Below are 14,648 nucleotides of genomic sequence, written 5' to 3' on the forward strand. Positions count from 1 at the left end.
ACTAACACACAAAAAAATTTATATTTTTATATATATATATATATATATATAATAAAAATATAAATGTGTGTATAGTTTTTTTTACTTCATGTTAATTATGTTTTTGATTTTGTCAAAAAACACATTCATTAAAAATAGGGTGAGGTAATCTGAAACCTTTGAAAAACCTGAAAAACAGAGGTAAAGGTAAAAATAATTTATAGGAAATTTCAGCTACAGAAGATTAGCATGCAAAGTTTTCATTCACATGCAAAGTTTCAATCCCTAATTTCTTCAGACTCCATTAGCCTCTTTGTTTCTGCATCAAAGGCCTCTACATCAGAGGTCTCTCATAACTAATACAAAGAGAGCTTTCCAAAACACACACCTGGGTCTGTAACTTCCTGCTGTTATTTACAATCCATACTTAACAAAAACATGAGTCTTAAAGTTACAATCTACAAACTCACTCACCAGGTCAAGGCTCTGCAGACGGAACCCATACGCTGCTCCTCTTTTACTGCTGTTCATGTAGTTCCCAAAAGCCAAGATGATCTGAAGCAGGAGACTGATAAGTGAGCTGCACTGAAGGAGCACACCATTCATACCTCTAAGCACAAATGAAGTCTACTCACCTCTAACATCTTCTTCAGTTTTGATGAAGACTTGAGGGACACGGAAGCTGCAATGATCGCATCTATTTGCTACAGAAACAGGTGGGGGTGGGGGGAGGATGACTTTTGAATCAAACATATGAAGTATGCTAGGTACAACAGCCAAAGAGTGATGTGAACTGACCGGCTGCAGACGTTTCATGCTCTCTGGGAAGTTGCCCATGAAAGTGAGGGTGTTGATCCGCTGAGCAAGGCGTGGGATTTTACCAAATCGGCTCATGAATCGGTCCTCCTCGCTCAGGTCCTCTAGTGGCCGCCCTTCCTTCTCGTAGTTCTGCAGTAGCTTCATCTCATACTCCGATGGGATAAAACGTTCCAGAAGCTCCAGAAAGTCCAGACTCAGAGACTGCTGATCATATCTGAGTGAGACAGAGGGAAGAGAGTTTCCATGCTGGTTCAGGATGGTTTAAAGCTTTTTTTTGGTGCAGTTAGCTGTTGTTGAAACATACCTCTCAATGGCTGTGCAGATGTCGTTGGGGCTCATGCCTCCCTTGCGGAGGGTGATAGCAAGGTTTTTGGCTTTGTTTGCCTCCAGCATGGACACCTTACTAGGTGCCTTCTCAGCCACCTTAACCTTGAGCTTAGAAAGATCTGTTGGAGGACCTTGAGCCTTGGTTCTAAACTGCTCTGCAAATACATCCATATTCAGCTCCTGAGACAGAGAGTGTAATAGATTAATTGACTGATTAATTGACCACCCAATTACTGTAGTTCACCCAAAAATGTAAATTCATTTACTCATCCACTTTATTCCAAACCTGTATGACATTATTTCTTCTGTGAAACACAAATGAAAATATTTTTGAAAAAATCTTTTCATCCATACTGTGAAAGTAATTTTGTACCTCACTGGCTTTCATTATATACATCCTTCAAAATATTTTATTTTGTGTCCTCCAGAAGTCATACAGGTTAATTTTGGGTGCATTTTAAGGATTTTTTTGCTGTTACCCCTAACAGTTGCTCATCATTCAGCTCGCTAAACACCGTTCCCGTCACTTGATTGGGCTTCAAAGCCTGCCAGTTCAACAGAGGCATCTTAAACTTTGGTTGAACTGGTTTACGTCCCTTTGGTCCTGTGCAAAACAATGGAAGATACAGTCACTCTGCTCAGGTTGCATGTCTGGATAAGTATTTCTTAAATTTCTTTAGTTGTCCCTTCACCTGTTTCAGCCCCAGGGGCAGGAGGAGCTCCTGGAGGGGGTGGTGGTCCACAGCCAGGTGGGGGCGGGGGTGGTGGAGGACCTCCACCAGGAGGAGGAGGAGGAGGAGGGGGAGGTGGAATACCTCCACTTCCAGGAGGAGGAGGTGGTGGAGGAGGTGGAGGGGGTGCTGCAGCTCCAGGTGGAGGAGGAGGAGGTGGAGGTGGAGGTGGTGCTGCGGCTGGAGGGGACGGTGCTTGAGAAGCTGGATCTGACACAGTCACTGTGAACATTAAACAGACATTATGATAATATCAATGTAGCCAGCTAAAGGTAATCATTTTGAGTTCACTAGAAGCATTAAAGGGGTCATGAACTGAGAAATCAAAATTCCCTTGATCTTTTGATAAAGGTCAATGCACTATAAAAACATCCTGTAAGTTTCAGAACTCAAAACTTTCTTGTTAGTCTAACAACAGCTTTTATTGAAGCCAATCTGCCAAAACGTCAGGTTGTGGAATGTGCCACTTTATGACGTAATAGTGTGGCTAAACACTGTCTCTGCAGAAGAAGATCAACGCCTGCTTTCTACATCGCTGCCTAAATAACGAGAGAGGCAGACGCAGGTCTACGCAGACACCAAACGCTAAACTTTATTTGATGAAATTTATTTTGTAATGAAGTGCCAGACCACATCAGTAAGAACTTGGTCCTTTGTTCGCTTCATTTGACCACGGATTCTTTTACAAACAAGGCACAATTCGATGCAGGATTGAAAGATTGAAACTAAAAGACGATGCTACTCTGAATATATTGAATCTGATGTCGCACCACAAAAGTGTGAGTAACTGTTTTCATTAGTGGTCACTACTGCTTTGTCTTTTATTACAGATTGTTTGATATGTACTGAGTATTGATGCGTTTTTAAAGGGGTCATATGATGCGATTTCAAGTTTTCCTTTCACAGCAGCGTCCCTCTGTGAAGGAAGTAGGCTGTCAAACATACACAACTGTTAGCCAATCACAGCAGTGGCGTTTACTTCGGAGTCTACAATCCGCCACACCTATTCAAACAGAGCATTCAGATGAGAACATGACAGAAAATAGCTTATTACTTCTAAATTAAGATGTTTTTTGATGCAAAATAACATTATAAGTGGACCTCAGAGAACAGTAAAAAAAAAAAAAAAAGGCAGTTCATGACCCCTTTATTTTGAGATGCTAAGCAGAAGGAGAACTTTTGCAGAAGTGCTCCTACCTGTTTGAGTGACAATTTTCTCTACGGTGACTGGAATCACTTCGATGTCCAAGCTTCCAGAGGCTGTGCGCTCCAGTCGGACTAAGCCTTTCTCCTCCAGTTCCTTCAGCTTCACCTCCAGTTTGGACTCCTTTTCACTCGCCTCTCTGTTTCTTTCTCGGTCTACCTGTGACGGCTGCGACAGACGCTCCTGCTCTCGTTCTCTCTCTCTCTGAATCTCTCGTTCTCGTTCTCTCTGCTGCAAAGTGCTCACTTGGGCACAGGACTCTCGCAAACTCTCCTGTTACACACACATGTAAAGGTTTGAGACAATGACTGATTCCCAAATTTGATATTCTTATTATTATTCTAAGAGTGTATGTACTGCATTTGGCATACCATATATAAGCTACCAAATTTTTTTTTTACTATGATACATGTTTGGTCTCATTTCTAGTAAAAATACCTAAACATATTTTACATCTAAATATCTAAAACAAAATACATTTATTTTCATAAGATAAGATCTTGAATTATTTTAAAATTAAATTCAAATTAAAAACAGATAATGATAATTAAAGATACATTCTCTGACACAATTTGTGCTTCTCAAGTAAATCCATAGTTTTTATTCATTTTTATTAAATAAGTTAATTATTTTGAATGCTTTTAGTTATTTCTTTCTTCTTTGTTTCTTTATTTGTAAATCATAATTAAAACAATCATGGGTTAGCCAAAGTGCTGTACATAAAATCACCTTAAGGGCATTAAAAGACAAATAAATCGATGTACTAATTTTCAAACAATGCTATGAAACATTTGACTCAGTCAAAAAGAAAAACACACAACACATTTAAGCCATAATCACTTTTTCAAATAAATAAGATTTAAGCATAGATTGGAAAAAAGGAAAACAAGGAGCTGTTCGCATGGCTACATGGAGTTATATAATAACCCCGAGACTCACTACTTCTAATCTTATTAATTAACTGTTCTAATTAACTGTTAATGCTAAATTTATTGTTAAATGTTCTATTTAACTGTTCCCTCCTGGTGGAAAGACCTGCCTAACTCAATCCAAGCAGCTGAGTCCTTAGTCATCTTCAAGAAACAGCTGAAGACACATCTCTTCCATCTACACTTGACCCTCTACTAGCTATAGTATATAGCCTCTATATTCTATTTCTATTTTATCTACTCGTTTTCTTTTTATTTATTTGTAAACTTGACCCTATAACATTTGCACTCTCTATTCTGTTTCTATTCTAACTTTTAATTAAAAAAAATGACCCTCTAACACTAGCGTTCTCTACTCTTTTTCTATTCTTTTGTCCTTGCTACGTGTACTGCATTAGACTAACTGAGACTTGTCACAGCACTTACATATTATTGCTCTTTTGTTGGTTTTGATTGCTTCTATTGTCTTTATTTGCAAGTCACTTTGGATAAAAGCATCTGCTAAATGACTAAATGTAAATGTAATCTTAAAAACTACTAGTATATAGTATAGCTAGTATGCAATGAAAGGAAAATGCAGTGTGGTACCTTAAGCAGCGCTGACTCTTTAGTGGCCTGCATTAGTTGTTGCTCTAGTTCTGCCATTTTTTCCAGTGCTCCATTCTCATATTCCTGCAATCTGGCATTCAGCTACAACACAAGCATATACACACACCTATGAGGAACAGAACAGCCTACCTGCAACATGAGGCATGTGCACTATGCAGTAGATGATTATGTGCAAATTTGTTTTGTGTCCATAGAGTATAGTGACCTGTGCATTGGTCTCCTGCAGTTCTGTAAAATGCTCCATTATTTCCCCTTTATTTTCTGCATCCTCCAGCAGAGTTCCAACATCAAACACATTATCCAAGTACGCCTGGATCTGTACTTGCAGCTTCTCACTTTCCATCTCCTTTAAGGACTGCGGACACAAACAGTTGTGTGTTACATTACAAGGATAATGCACAACTTTATGAATACACGCTGCATATAAAGCATCTCAAATCTAGGATCCAATCCTGTGTTAATTATGTGTAAGATGCACGTTATGCTTTTATAAAGTATTTATCTGTCCTGTACACTAGTCTTACCTCTAAGTACTGGTCGAGACCCAGCTGGGTGAACTCATACTGAAGATGCACACGGAAATTCATGTTCTCCACTGAGTGAACCACAATGTTTATGAACTGCATGCAAGCCACCTGTGAAGAATAACATCAAATGGATAGAGTTTAAAATCAGTCATATTGCACACAAAAAAAGTGAGCAGGTTAACTGTCATGTTATTGTGATTCACATCAAAGCTCACCATGAAGTCTATATTGCTGTCGTCATTCATGAAGTACTCCATTAGCTTCTCAAAGCGGTTCTTCTCTCCACTCACCTGTGAGAAAGTGGGCCAAATTCAGAGGTAAGTGTTGAGCATGATATATGCTACAAAATGTCTAGACTTTTAATAGTGTCTGAAAGGCATTTGTGCAGTATTGGTAGCATAATTTGTGATATTTATGTCACATTAACTAACATTCTTTTTGTCTTTTTTTTATTGAAAGAAACTATTTTTTTCAGGAAGGATGCATTACATTTATTAAAAGTCATAGTACAGATGTTTATAATTTTACAAAAGATTAATATTTCAAATAAATGCTGTCCTTTTGGTCTTTCTCAGATCAGTTTCCACAAAAACATTAAGAAGCACAACTGTTTTCAGCTTTGATAATAATAAGAATAATAATGCATGTTTCTTGAGAAGCAAATCAACATATTAGAATGATTTCGGAGTACACTGAGACGAGGTAAAAGATTAAAAAGAGTTATTTCAGTTTTTAGAGAATACAGCTGGGCAGAAGAAAAAGTATCTTGACCATCTGCAAAACCAGACTAAACCATTTTATGAGGACATCCCGTTTGATTAAAAAAAATGTGTATGTATATGTGTAGAAGGCTGGTCATCTTACTTCTTTAAAGTTGTCAAAGGCCGAGATGATGATGTCATGTCCTCCTCTAACCAGACACACTGCAGCCAACAGCTCCAGCACAAGAGCTTTAGTCCTATGGACGGTGTATTTAAATGTATTACAAACTCACACAACAAACACACAAACCCCTACACCCCACAAAAAAACACTCACCTGGGGTTTTTGTTGTTGAGGCTGAGTGTAATTTCATTGACACATCTGGGGTGAGTCATGACTAAATTGAACCCAGACTGTCAAAAACAAAAAAAAATGGTGAGTCACAAAGTTCTCCTAAAATGACATTTGAGTAGCCGAGTCTAGTGTTTGTATGTGTTCCTGACGCCAACATACCTGATAATTCATGATAGCACGCAGGCACATAATGCAGAGGTGAACGTCATCTCTTTGGGTGGCCAATCGGGCATTTCGCATCGTTTTTCTGCCATGGGTCAAGTTACTTATTCTAATGTGAAAAGGCAGGGAATGAACAAAAGATGAGCACTGAATATGACGTATCCGAGTACACTTATCTTAATGAGAATAATATCTAAACAACATGGTTTCTTCATTTTAGTCCTGAACAGCGATCCCTGTATTTTTGGGGTGTGCTGTAGTGATGGCTCACCGGACCGTGAGTGCACGTGCCGCTCTGGTCATGCCGAGTGTGGAAGAATGGTTAACATTTTTGGCTAGATCCTCCACTGATCTCTCTGACAACCTCCTGTTGTCTGATACAGATCCGCCGTTTTCCACAGATTCCATCTCGAACCTGAGAAACACGTCAGCACGGAATCTGAGCTCATTTTTAGCCACTGAGAGACTACACGCTTAAAAATAAACTTTCTTTCTAAGCATCTATGGTTCCATGAAGAACCTTTAACATCCGTGGGACCTTTGCATTCTACAGAGGGTTCTTTGGATTTTTGAAATGTCCTTCACACTACACTCTTACAAAAAGGCTGCAAAAGGGGCTTTTCAACGCATTTTGGGTTCCCCTAGAAACCTTTCAGTGAGCAGTTCTTAAAAGAACCGTTTTCCTTAGAGTAAAGAACACTGTAATAATCTAAAGAACCCTTTTAGACTATAAATAACCTTTTGAGTAATGGAAAGGTTCTATAAATGTTAAAGAATCTTAATGGAACCATCAATGCCAATAAAGAACCTTTATTTTTAAGAGTGCAATGGTTCTTTTAAGAGCTGTTCACTGAAAGGTTCTTTAGGGAACCAAAAATTGCCCTTCTATGGCTTACTGCAAAAAACCCTTTTGGAACCTTTATTTTTAATATGGCAAGTGAATTGTAGTTACTTCTTGTCAAAATCTACTGTAGGATTTACTCATAAAATCTTCTTGGACAAATATTGCATTAGACAGCTGTAATGGTGTAAATGGGAAATCTTAGACAGAATAAACATACGGTGCATCACTTTGAGCGTATGACAAGTAGTCCACCAGGACATCCAAGCCTTGGTTTTCCTCGTTTAGAAACTCCTGAGCCCACCTATAGAGTACAAAAGGAATATCATGACATGTATCCATGGAGGTTTTCCATTATTCAGGTGCAAAATTATCTTTCAGGTTTATTCAGGAGTAGCAGTGAAGTTTATCTTTGCACGGCACAAGACAATAAAGCTGCCACTAACCCAATGTGATTGGTTCTCAGCGAGATCTCCAGCTCTCTCAGGACTTGAGTTGACTCCTGCACCCGTTTCTTGAACTGTGGAGAAGGAATCACAGATAAGATGACTCACTGACAGACAATCATTCACTTCTCATCGAGACTCTAAACAGAGTTTTCTTTTGGGCAGGTGGGTGTCAGCACTGATATGGGTAAAAGAGAAATGCGAGTGTATGGAAAGAACAGAAAGAGAGTGATGGTACTGACCCTGCGCGCCACTCCACCCTGGTCCTGGTAGAAGCTCTTGATTTTAGTCAGATAAGCAGAGGGAGGGTTTCTCACCTGAAACCGCTCCTAATAGACATCAAGAGAAACAATAAATGGACTGCTTTCCAGCTGTGATGAAGATATTTAAACGCTTTTTGATGGAACAGAATAATATAAAGTTTGAATAACACCATTCAAATGTTTGGGGTTGCAGACTATTTAATGTTTTTAAAAGAAGTCTCTTATGCCCATAATTGCTTTGACTAAAATACAGTAATATTGTGAAATATCATTACAATTTAACATAAAAGTTGCATTTTATTTGAATGCATTGTAGAATGTAATTTATTTCTGAATTTTTCAGCATCATTACTCCAGGCTTCAGTGTCACATGATCCTTCAGAAATCATTCTAATATACGTACTGATTTGATGCTCAAGAATTATTATTTTTTTTTTAGCAATTGTGAAAACAGTTGTGCTGCTTAATATTTTTGTGGAAACCAAGATACATTTTTTGATGAATAATGTTCAAAAGAAAAGCATTTATTTGAAACGGAAAACTTTTGTAACATTATAAATGTATTTACAGTACTGCCACTTTTAAACAAGTTAATGCGTCTTTGTCACATAAAAGCATTAATTTCTTATTAAATAAATAAAACATCTTACAGACCCCAAACTTTTAAATTGTACTGTACATCCATCTCAGATACTTATTGATTTTTCTTCGGTCGTATTAATACATATTTCCCCTGAAGGTGGTATATAGCCTACATAATGCCCATAAGAAATACATTTTAGTTGTGTGCATTCATTGCTATAACAACCTGTGCTCTCTACATGCATAGCTACAAAACTTGCATCCCACAGTTGTCATGGAGACACAAATATTAACACAGGATGTGCGTAGACAGTTTCACCACCTTAAGAGTCTGACCTCATACTGCTGCTCTTATTTTCCCCCGAAGCCTTTTTCTCCTGTTGAGATGTCTGCTCACTATCAGCCTTTACATCATCTCTTGCATCATTCTTTTTACTGTTATTAAAAGGTTCAACAAAAATATATCCGAACTTAAGAATACACCTCCTTTGCAAAACTTTGTAAGCCTACTTAAATTAACATCATTTACACAAAGAGTCTACCACTGTTGTTTTTTCCTTCTTATAGGCTCTGCATTTTCTGAAACTGATCACAACAAATGCCCCAACCTGTAGTTTAATTATATTGCCACAGCATAGAACAAGAAAAACAGGTCAGATCATTCAATTTGAAGCATTTTTTTAATCAACACTAGAGACATTTGAAAAACTTTAACGTTTTCTCTTGACATATGTATGAATGGAGTGATGAATTAAATGCTGTTTTTACTTTTAATCTTTCAGGCTCTTATAGAAATTGGTTACAGTTGCTTGAGACCTGGTTACAGTCCTCGTATAACTTGTATAAGTTTGGTTTTTGTATTTGTGTCACAGTGTAAAGATCTCTTTTATGCTTCTGGTGTGTCTAAATGTAGTCTACCAGATAGCTTCCACTCAAAGGTCACACCTACACTGCAGACATGAACGTATTATGGTAATACACAGAGAAAACTGCTCAAAAATGCGATGCCTTACGCATTTCAATATGACTAATTCATTACGTATTTCAATACGAGTAATGTCTCACTCTCTAAATGAGAAGTAGAAACGGTCAAGATGCTCTCAGTTCTACTTAGCTGCCATTATATAAAACGCATAATGTTGAAATTGAGCGACTCACCTGATCGCAGACCAGCTCCCATTTCTTCTCATTGTCATACTGACTCAGAAGCTTCATCTTGTCAGGAGGCAGATTCATGGAGCTCTGAGAAGAGAAATTAGAGGTTCATCACAGTAACCTGGAGATCAGGTGAAATCCTTTCTAGCAGAACTGTACAGTACAAACATGCTCGCAGACTCATGGATTCAAATTACTGCAGTATCAATGTTAATACACTTATAAGTAAACATATTGCTATTCCTATTGGTTGATGTGCACAATGCATATCCATCACAAAGTGCTGGATTTCAATAGACGGATTCCATCTATAATACTGGATATCAAAAAAGTTGCCGCCAGTGGTATGTAACCCAGAACCAGGCTTAAACTGTTTAAGAAAAAGAAGAGAAGTTTGTCAGTGTTACAATACTAATTGGTTTGTGGAGTATAAGCCTGGAGTATAGCATGGGAAAGTCTGAGCATATGGTTTATGAAAGAGACTGGCGTTAACGTGTGTATACTGCAGTCTTTCCTCAGTTTCAAATAACATCTGATTTGCCATTTACATAATGAATTTGTAATATTGATAATCTCCATTTACAGGTGCATCTCAATAAATTAGAATGTCGTGGAAAAGTTCATTTATTTCAGTAATTCAACTCAAGACGTTGGTGGAACAGACGTAGAGAAGGAAATGTCTACATTACAAAATGTGTTATGACGCAATTATTGTTCCTTCTTTTGCTTACTTCAGATTGTTAACCTCTTAACGGTCACCTGTCCCCTTCAGTTTCACTATATTATAATTAAATCCTAATCTACTATATATCGTTGGAAAACTCTAAGACTTCTAAATAGATATTTTACCAGTTTTTTGTTATAAATTATGTAGGAACAGTAATAGATTAATTTATGACAAGAGTCCACCCTTAAAAAAATCTACATCATAACAGGAGTTCTGACCTTTGTCACAAAAAGTATTTTTTTCCCTATCACGTTTTAGAAATCATCATAAAGTATATATCAATTGAAAGCTTAAAATTTCTAAATTAATCCTGCGAAAAAAATCATATTACAAAATGTTTTCGTTCATGAATTATAACAATTTAAGTTTGGATAGTGCACTTTCATGTCTATGTTCAAAAATGGGGGTGACAGTTAAAAGGTTAAAGGCATAGTTCAGGCAAAAATGAAAATCCTGTCACCATTTAGGCGACTATTTCGCTTCGTTTAATTTTAAACCTGCATGCATGGCTTTTGCGGAAATGTGAAAAACTGTCTCAATAAAAGTCTATGGGGTCCACTGTTGTTTCACAGAAGTCATACAGGTTTGGTATGACATGAGGGTGAGTAAATGATGACGCAATTTTAATTTTTGAGTAAATTATTATATTTTGTACATATTATGTTTCCCTTAAGTATATCTACTAAGATCATATGCTGTGTCAGTCATCAGTCTGACACAATGTGACTTCCTGAAAACATGGCACGGGGGCTAAGTTGCTACATGTCTTGCACTTAAACACATAAAAATTCATCATTATTAGCTTTATGTTTTGCACTTTCACACCATATCTGGAATTGCACCTTTCAACCAAATTAAGAGGGTGTGGTTTGTAAAAAAAAATAGGTGTAAAGTTTAGTGTAGAAACGCTGTGATCTTGGGTGTTTCCTCCTAAAGCACTAAGACGTTTCCGCTCTGAGCATGGTTATTTCTTTTAAGGTTGTGTGCATAAAGAGCGAAAGCGCATTTAGAAACACACTGAGCGGTTACTGGAGGAACAGAGAGAGCGGGGTGGGTGGGGGACTAACTGTGGTCTACTGGTTCAAGTGAATAAAGTGGAGACTAGATTAAGTTAATAGTATATATAAAGCACAGTTCAGGGCTTATGGCAGTGGCCTGTAATGAGGACATCACTCTGAAGTGTGACCATGTAATGCATTTATCCATTAGCACACAATAGTAATCTAATCAGGGTAGTAGTTACTTGAATTTATGGGCTCAAGGACAAAATTGCAGGGATTGTCCCAAACTCCTTCATACAGTACTTTACAGCATTGTAAAGATGACTTTAGTGGGTCCAACTCCTCACAGGGCCTGGGACAGTCTGGTTGTGCCCCCCTGTGCATTGACCAATAAGAGTATGCTCAGAAAGATCAAATGGCCATTTGTTATATGGAAGTGCTTTTTTTTTTTACTTTGGTAAAATTCTAATGTTATTTCGAGAAGTTAAAAACAAGAAACAAAATCATACTGTGAGATTTAAGTCACATTTATGAGAAGTCACAATGTCTATTCTGAGATGGAAACAGGCTTATAATGAGTTGCTGAAGTGGAACCAAATGGAAGATAACTGAGCTTCCATTAGGAATCAGTTAAATGATTCAACACATTGCTCAACAAAAGGGATGGCATATCTAGGAGTATAACCAACTGACAGCGTTGTCTTGCAACGAAGCGAAAGACGAAACAAAGGTCAGTCGTCACCGAGAATACAGGACCTCTTTTTATCTTATGACTTCTCTTTAAGAAGTTGCCTAATTTGTCATCCCGCCACTGCCATTTCCTATACCAAAAGCCCATGTGGAACTAAAGTGACAGTAATCAGATTGTATTAAGTCAGAAGTGTTTTTCCAAATGTTACTTCATTTTGCATTTCAAGTGGAAGACTGCATTTGCTTTGAAATGTTCATATTGTATTTGATTTTCTTTTTAGATTATCACTGTCTATGCATCAAGAATACAAGAAGTTCCTGTGTTTTTTTTTTTCTACAGCTAATATTTATGTTTCCAAAATGCAAAGACAGAGAATCTAATACTGTTGTAGTTCCTAACATGGCTGTTGTTTTTATCAGAACAGGAAGTATAGAGATTAGCTGCTTTTGCTGTGTTGATAAGTAATGTCTGTGTATAAAGAACTCACCAAAACCACACTGAAGCGTTCTTCGAGCTCTTCCTCAGGAGGCATGGGTAGTTTCGCAGGGGCACATTTCTTTTTGGGTGTGGAGGGAGCAGCGTTTGACCCTCCTGTTGAGCCTTTGGCCTCTGGCCCATCCACCTGCTCCAACCCGCTGGCTGCGTTACCCATCACAACTTTCCTTAGGAATTCCAGGATACTGAACTCTTTCTGGATCAACCACTAACAATTCCAAAAGGCCAAACTCTGGAGGAACCCAGACAAACCTCTCTGCAATCCACAGGTAAAAATCCACTGTTTGAAGTTTTTTAGTCACTCAGATCCAGTGTAGGTGGAAGCACATGGAGTCTTTTTAGCACATGCTGTCAGAGAGTATGGATACCTTTCAAACCAAAAACGGTGTCCAGGATGGTGTTAATGAGGATGAGAACTTAAAATCAAACTCACAATCAGAAAATTCCTCCGATTTCAAAATGAAGGGTAAAAAGAACTTTCACCTTTGCTTAGTCAAAAAAAGGAAGAAGAAAAGCCTCTGTTTATACTTTCACAATAAAGACAATAGAGGTCCTTTGAAAGTACAGCTCTTCAGCCTCTCAGTGCGGCTGAGTGTGTTGATTACCAGCGTAACAGGCCTTTTCTCCAGTTGTCTGCCTCTCATGTGAGTGCTTCAGATGTTGGAGCATCTTCCTTTATGTCCAGCCCCACTGATCAAGCCTGCAGAAGTTTCTTCCAGAAGAATATACAGATGTTGGCAAATTGACATGAAGGCACCTGTCCGAGCACACTGCTGTGTGTTACAGAAATGAGAGAGAAGCAGTTGTGACAGCAGGAGGAAACCACAGAAAAAAGCAGAAGCATCCACGCTTCCTGTATACCTCGCACTAGAGAGAGAGAGCCCGCTGGGTGTGTCGGTTTAAGTTCTGTTTGTATTTAAAAAAATATGATGATCTAAAACATATCACACCACTCATGTGCATATTATGTACTGTATGTATGTTACGACACTGATGCTGTTGATCAGGGCTTGTTGTCACAAGGCTACTTGTTTTCTCATTTTTTCCAATTCTGTCCTAATATCATAATTTTTTTTGCTGGCCTAAAGCATTTATAAGTCTCAGTTCATTTCAACATTTACTAATACATAAATAAAACCAAAAAGTGACTCTGTTCATATTATTTAATGGACCTGAGCTAACAAGAACAGTTGTGTTTTCATTAACCAATACATTTATTGATAAATACGGTAACAAATATATTGCAGATTGATAGTTAATGTTAGTTAATGCATTAACTACCATAGCTAATGGGACCTTACTGTAAAGTGTTACCTTTGTAATAGCTGTTGGATAAACAACTGAACACAATAAAACCACGCTGGCATTTTTATTTGACTTTTTTTATATTTTTTTATTTTACAGATTATCACATTTGTTTAATATTGTATATTACCAATTTATTTATTTATTGTATTTTAATTTATTAAATATAAATTTACTGTTGTGTTCTGCTGGTCGTAAATATGTTACGGTTTAAATTTTACTAAACAAATCCGATAATACACTATTTAAAGAACAGAATTATTTTATTTATTTATTTTTTCCCCTCCGGCAATAACAGCATAAAGGTTCTATAGCTTTTTCAAAGCCAAGACTTTAAGGTTTATACAGAAATTACATGCAAAGACAGACAGACAGACAGACAGACAGATAGACAGATAGATAGATAGATAGATAGATAGATAGATAGATAGATAGATAGACAGATAGATAGATAGATAGATAAGATAGATACTCCCATTACTATGTGATATGAGCTTTAACTCTCAGTTTGATGTATGATAAACTGTTAGAGCACCACCATGTGGAATAAATGACCACACACTGATGTTTATATTTGATCAATGTAAGCTATAGACTACAATAAAATATAATATAATACACAGTCAATGCAATGAGTAAATCAAAAAACGAAAAGGATGAACGAATAGATCAATATATTAATGAACTAGAGTTAATCGGAAATCATAGCCGTCAGTAGTCAGGAGAACGAGAGAACGAGAGAGTGGAGGATGAGTCTCTAGTCTAGAGGTCCGACCAGATCATGGCCAATAGAGGTCGC

At 37.5% G+C, this 14,648-nt stretch overlaps 1 protein-coding gene across 2 annotated transcripts in view; it reads right to left on the minus strand.

Moving 5' to 3' along the window:
• fmnl1a (formin-like 1a) overlaps nt 1-13,352 on the minus strand; it is a 17,029-nt gene extending 3,677 nt beyond the window's left edge. The window contains exons 1-20 of one of the 2 annotated variants that reach the window (XM_016529601.1): nt 12,537-13,352; nt 9,634-9,717; nt 7,873-7,959; nt 7,631-7,704; nt 7,405-7,488; nt 6,615-6,758; nt 6,341-6,452; nt 6,164-6,240; nt 5,990-6,083; nt 5,341-5,415; nt 5,123-5,233; nt 4,804-4,953; nt 4,578-4,679; nt 3,054-3,333; nt 1,818-2,066; nt 1,605-1,729; nt 1,103-1,305; nt 778-1,012; nt 615-683; nt 454-534 (exon numbers count right to left, since the gene is read on the minus strand). In XM_016529601.1, coding sequence (XP_016385087.1) covers nt 454-534; nt 615-683; nt 778-1,012; nt 1,103-1,305; nt 1,605-1,729; nt 1,818-2,066; nt 3,054-3,333; nt 4,578-4,679; nt 4,804-4,953; nt 5,123-5,233; nt 5,341-5,415; nt 5,990-6,083; nt 6,164-6,240; nt 6,341-6,452; nt 6,615-6,758; nt 7,405-7,488; nt 7,631-7,704; nt 7,873-7,959; nt 9,634-9,717; nt 12,537-12,701 — 2,601 coding nt within the window. In that variant the 5' untranslated portion in view covers nt 12,702-13,352. Of the gene's footprint in view, nt 1-453; nt 535-614; nt 684-777; nt 1,013-1,102; nt 1,306-1,604; nt 1,730-1,817; nt 2,079-3,053; nt 3,334-4,577; nt 4,680-4,803; nt 4,954-5,122; nt 5,234-5,340; nt 5,416-5,989; nt 6,084-6,163; nt 6,241-6,340; nt 6,453-6,614; nt 6,759-7,404; nt 7,489-7,630; nt 7,705-7,872; nt 7,960-9,633; nt 9,718-12,536 lie in introns of both variants that reach the window. The other variant, XM_016529600.1, reaches the window with a different exon arrangement.
• Between the last annotated feature and the right edge of the window lie 1,296 nt (nt 13,353-14,648).

This window comes from Sinocyclocheilus rhinocerous, unplaced genomic scaffold (genome assembly GCF_001515625.1).
Source record: "Sinocyclocheilus rhinocerous isolate Xijiao unplaced genomic scaffold, SAMN03320098_v1.1 scaffold481, whole genome shotgun sequence".
Classification (NCBI taxonomy): Eukaryota; Metazoa; Chordata; class Actinopteri; order Cypriniformes; family Cyprinidae; genus Sinocyclocheilus; species Sinocyclocheilus rhinocerous.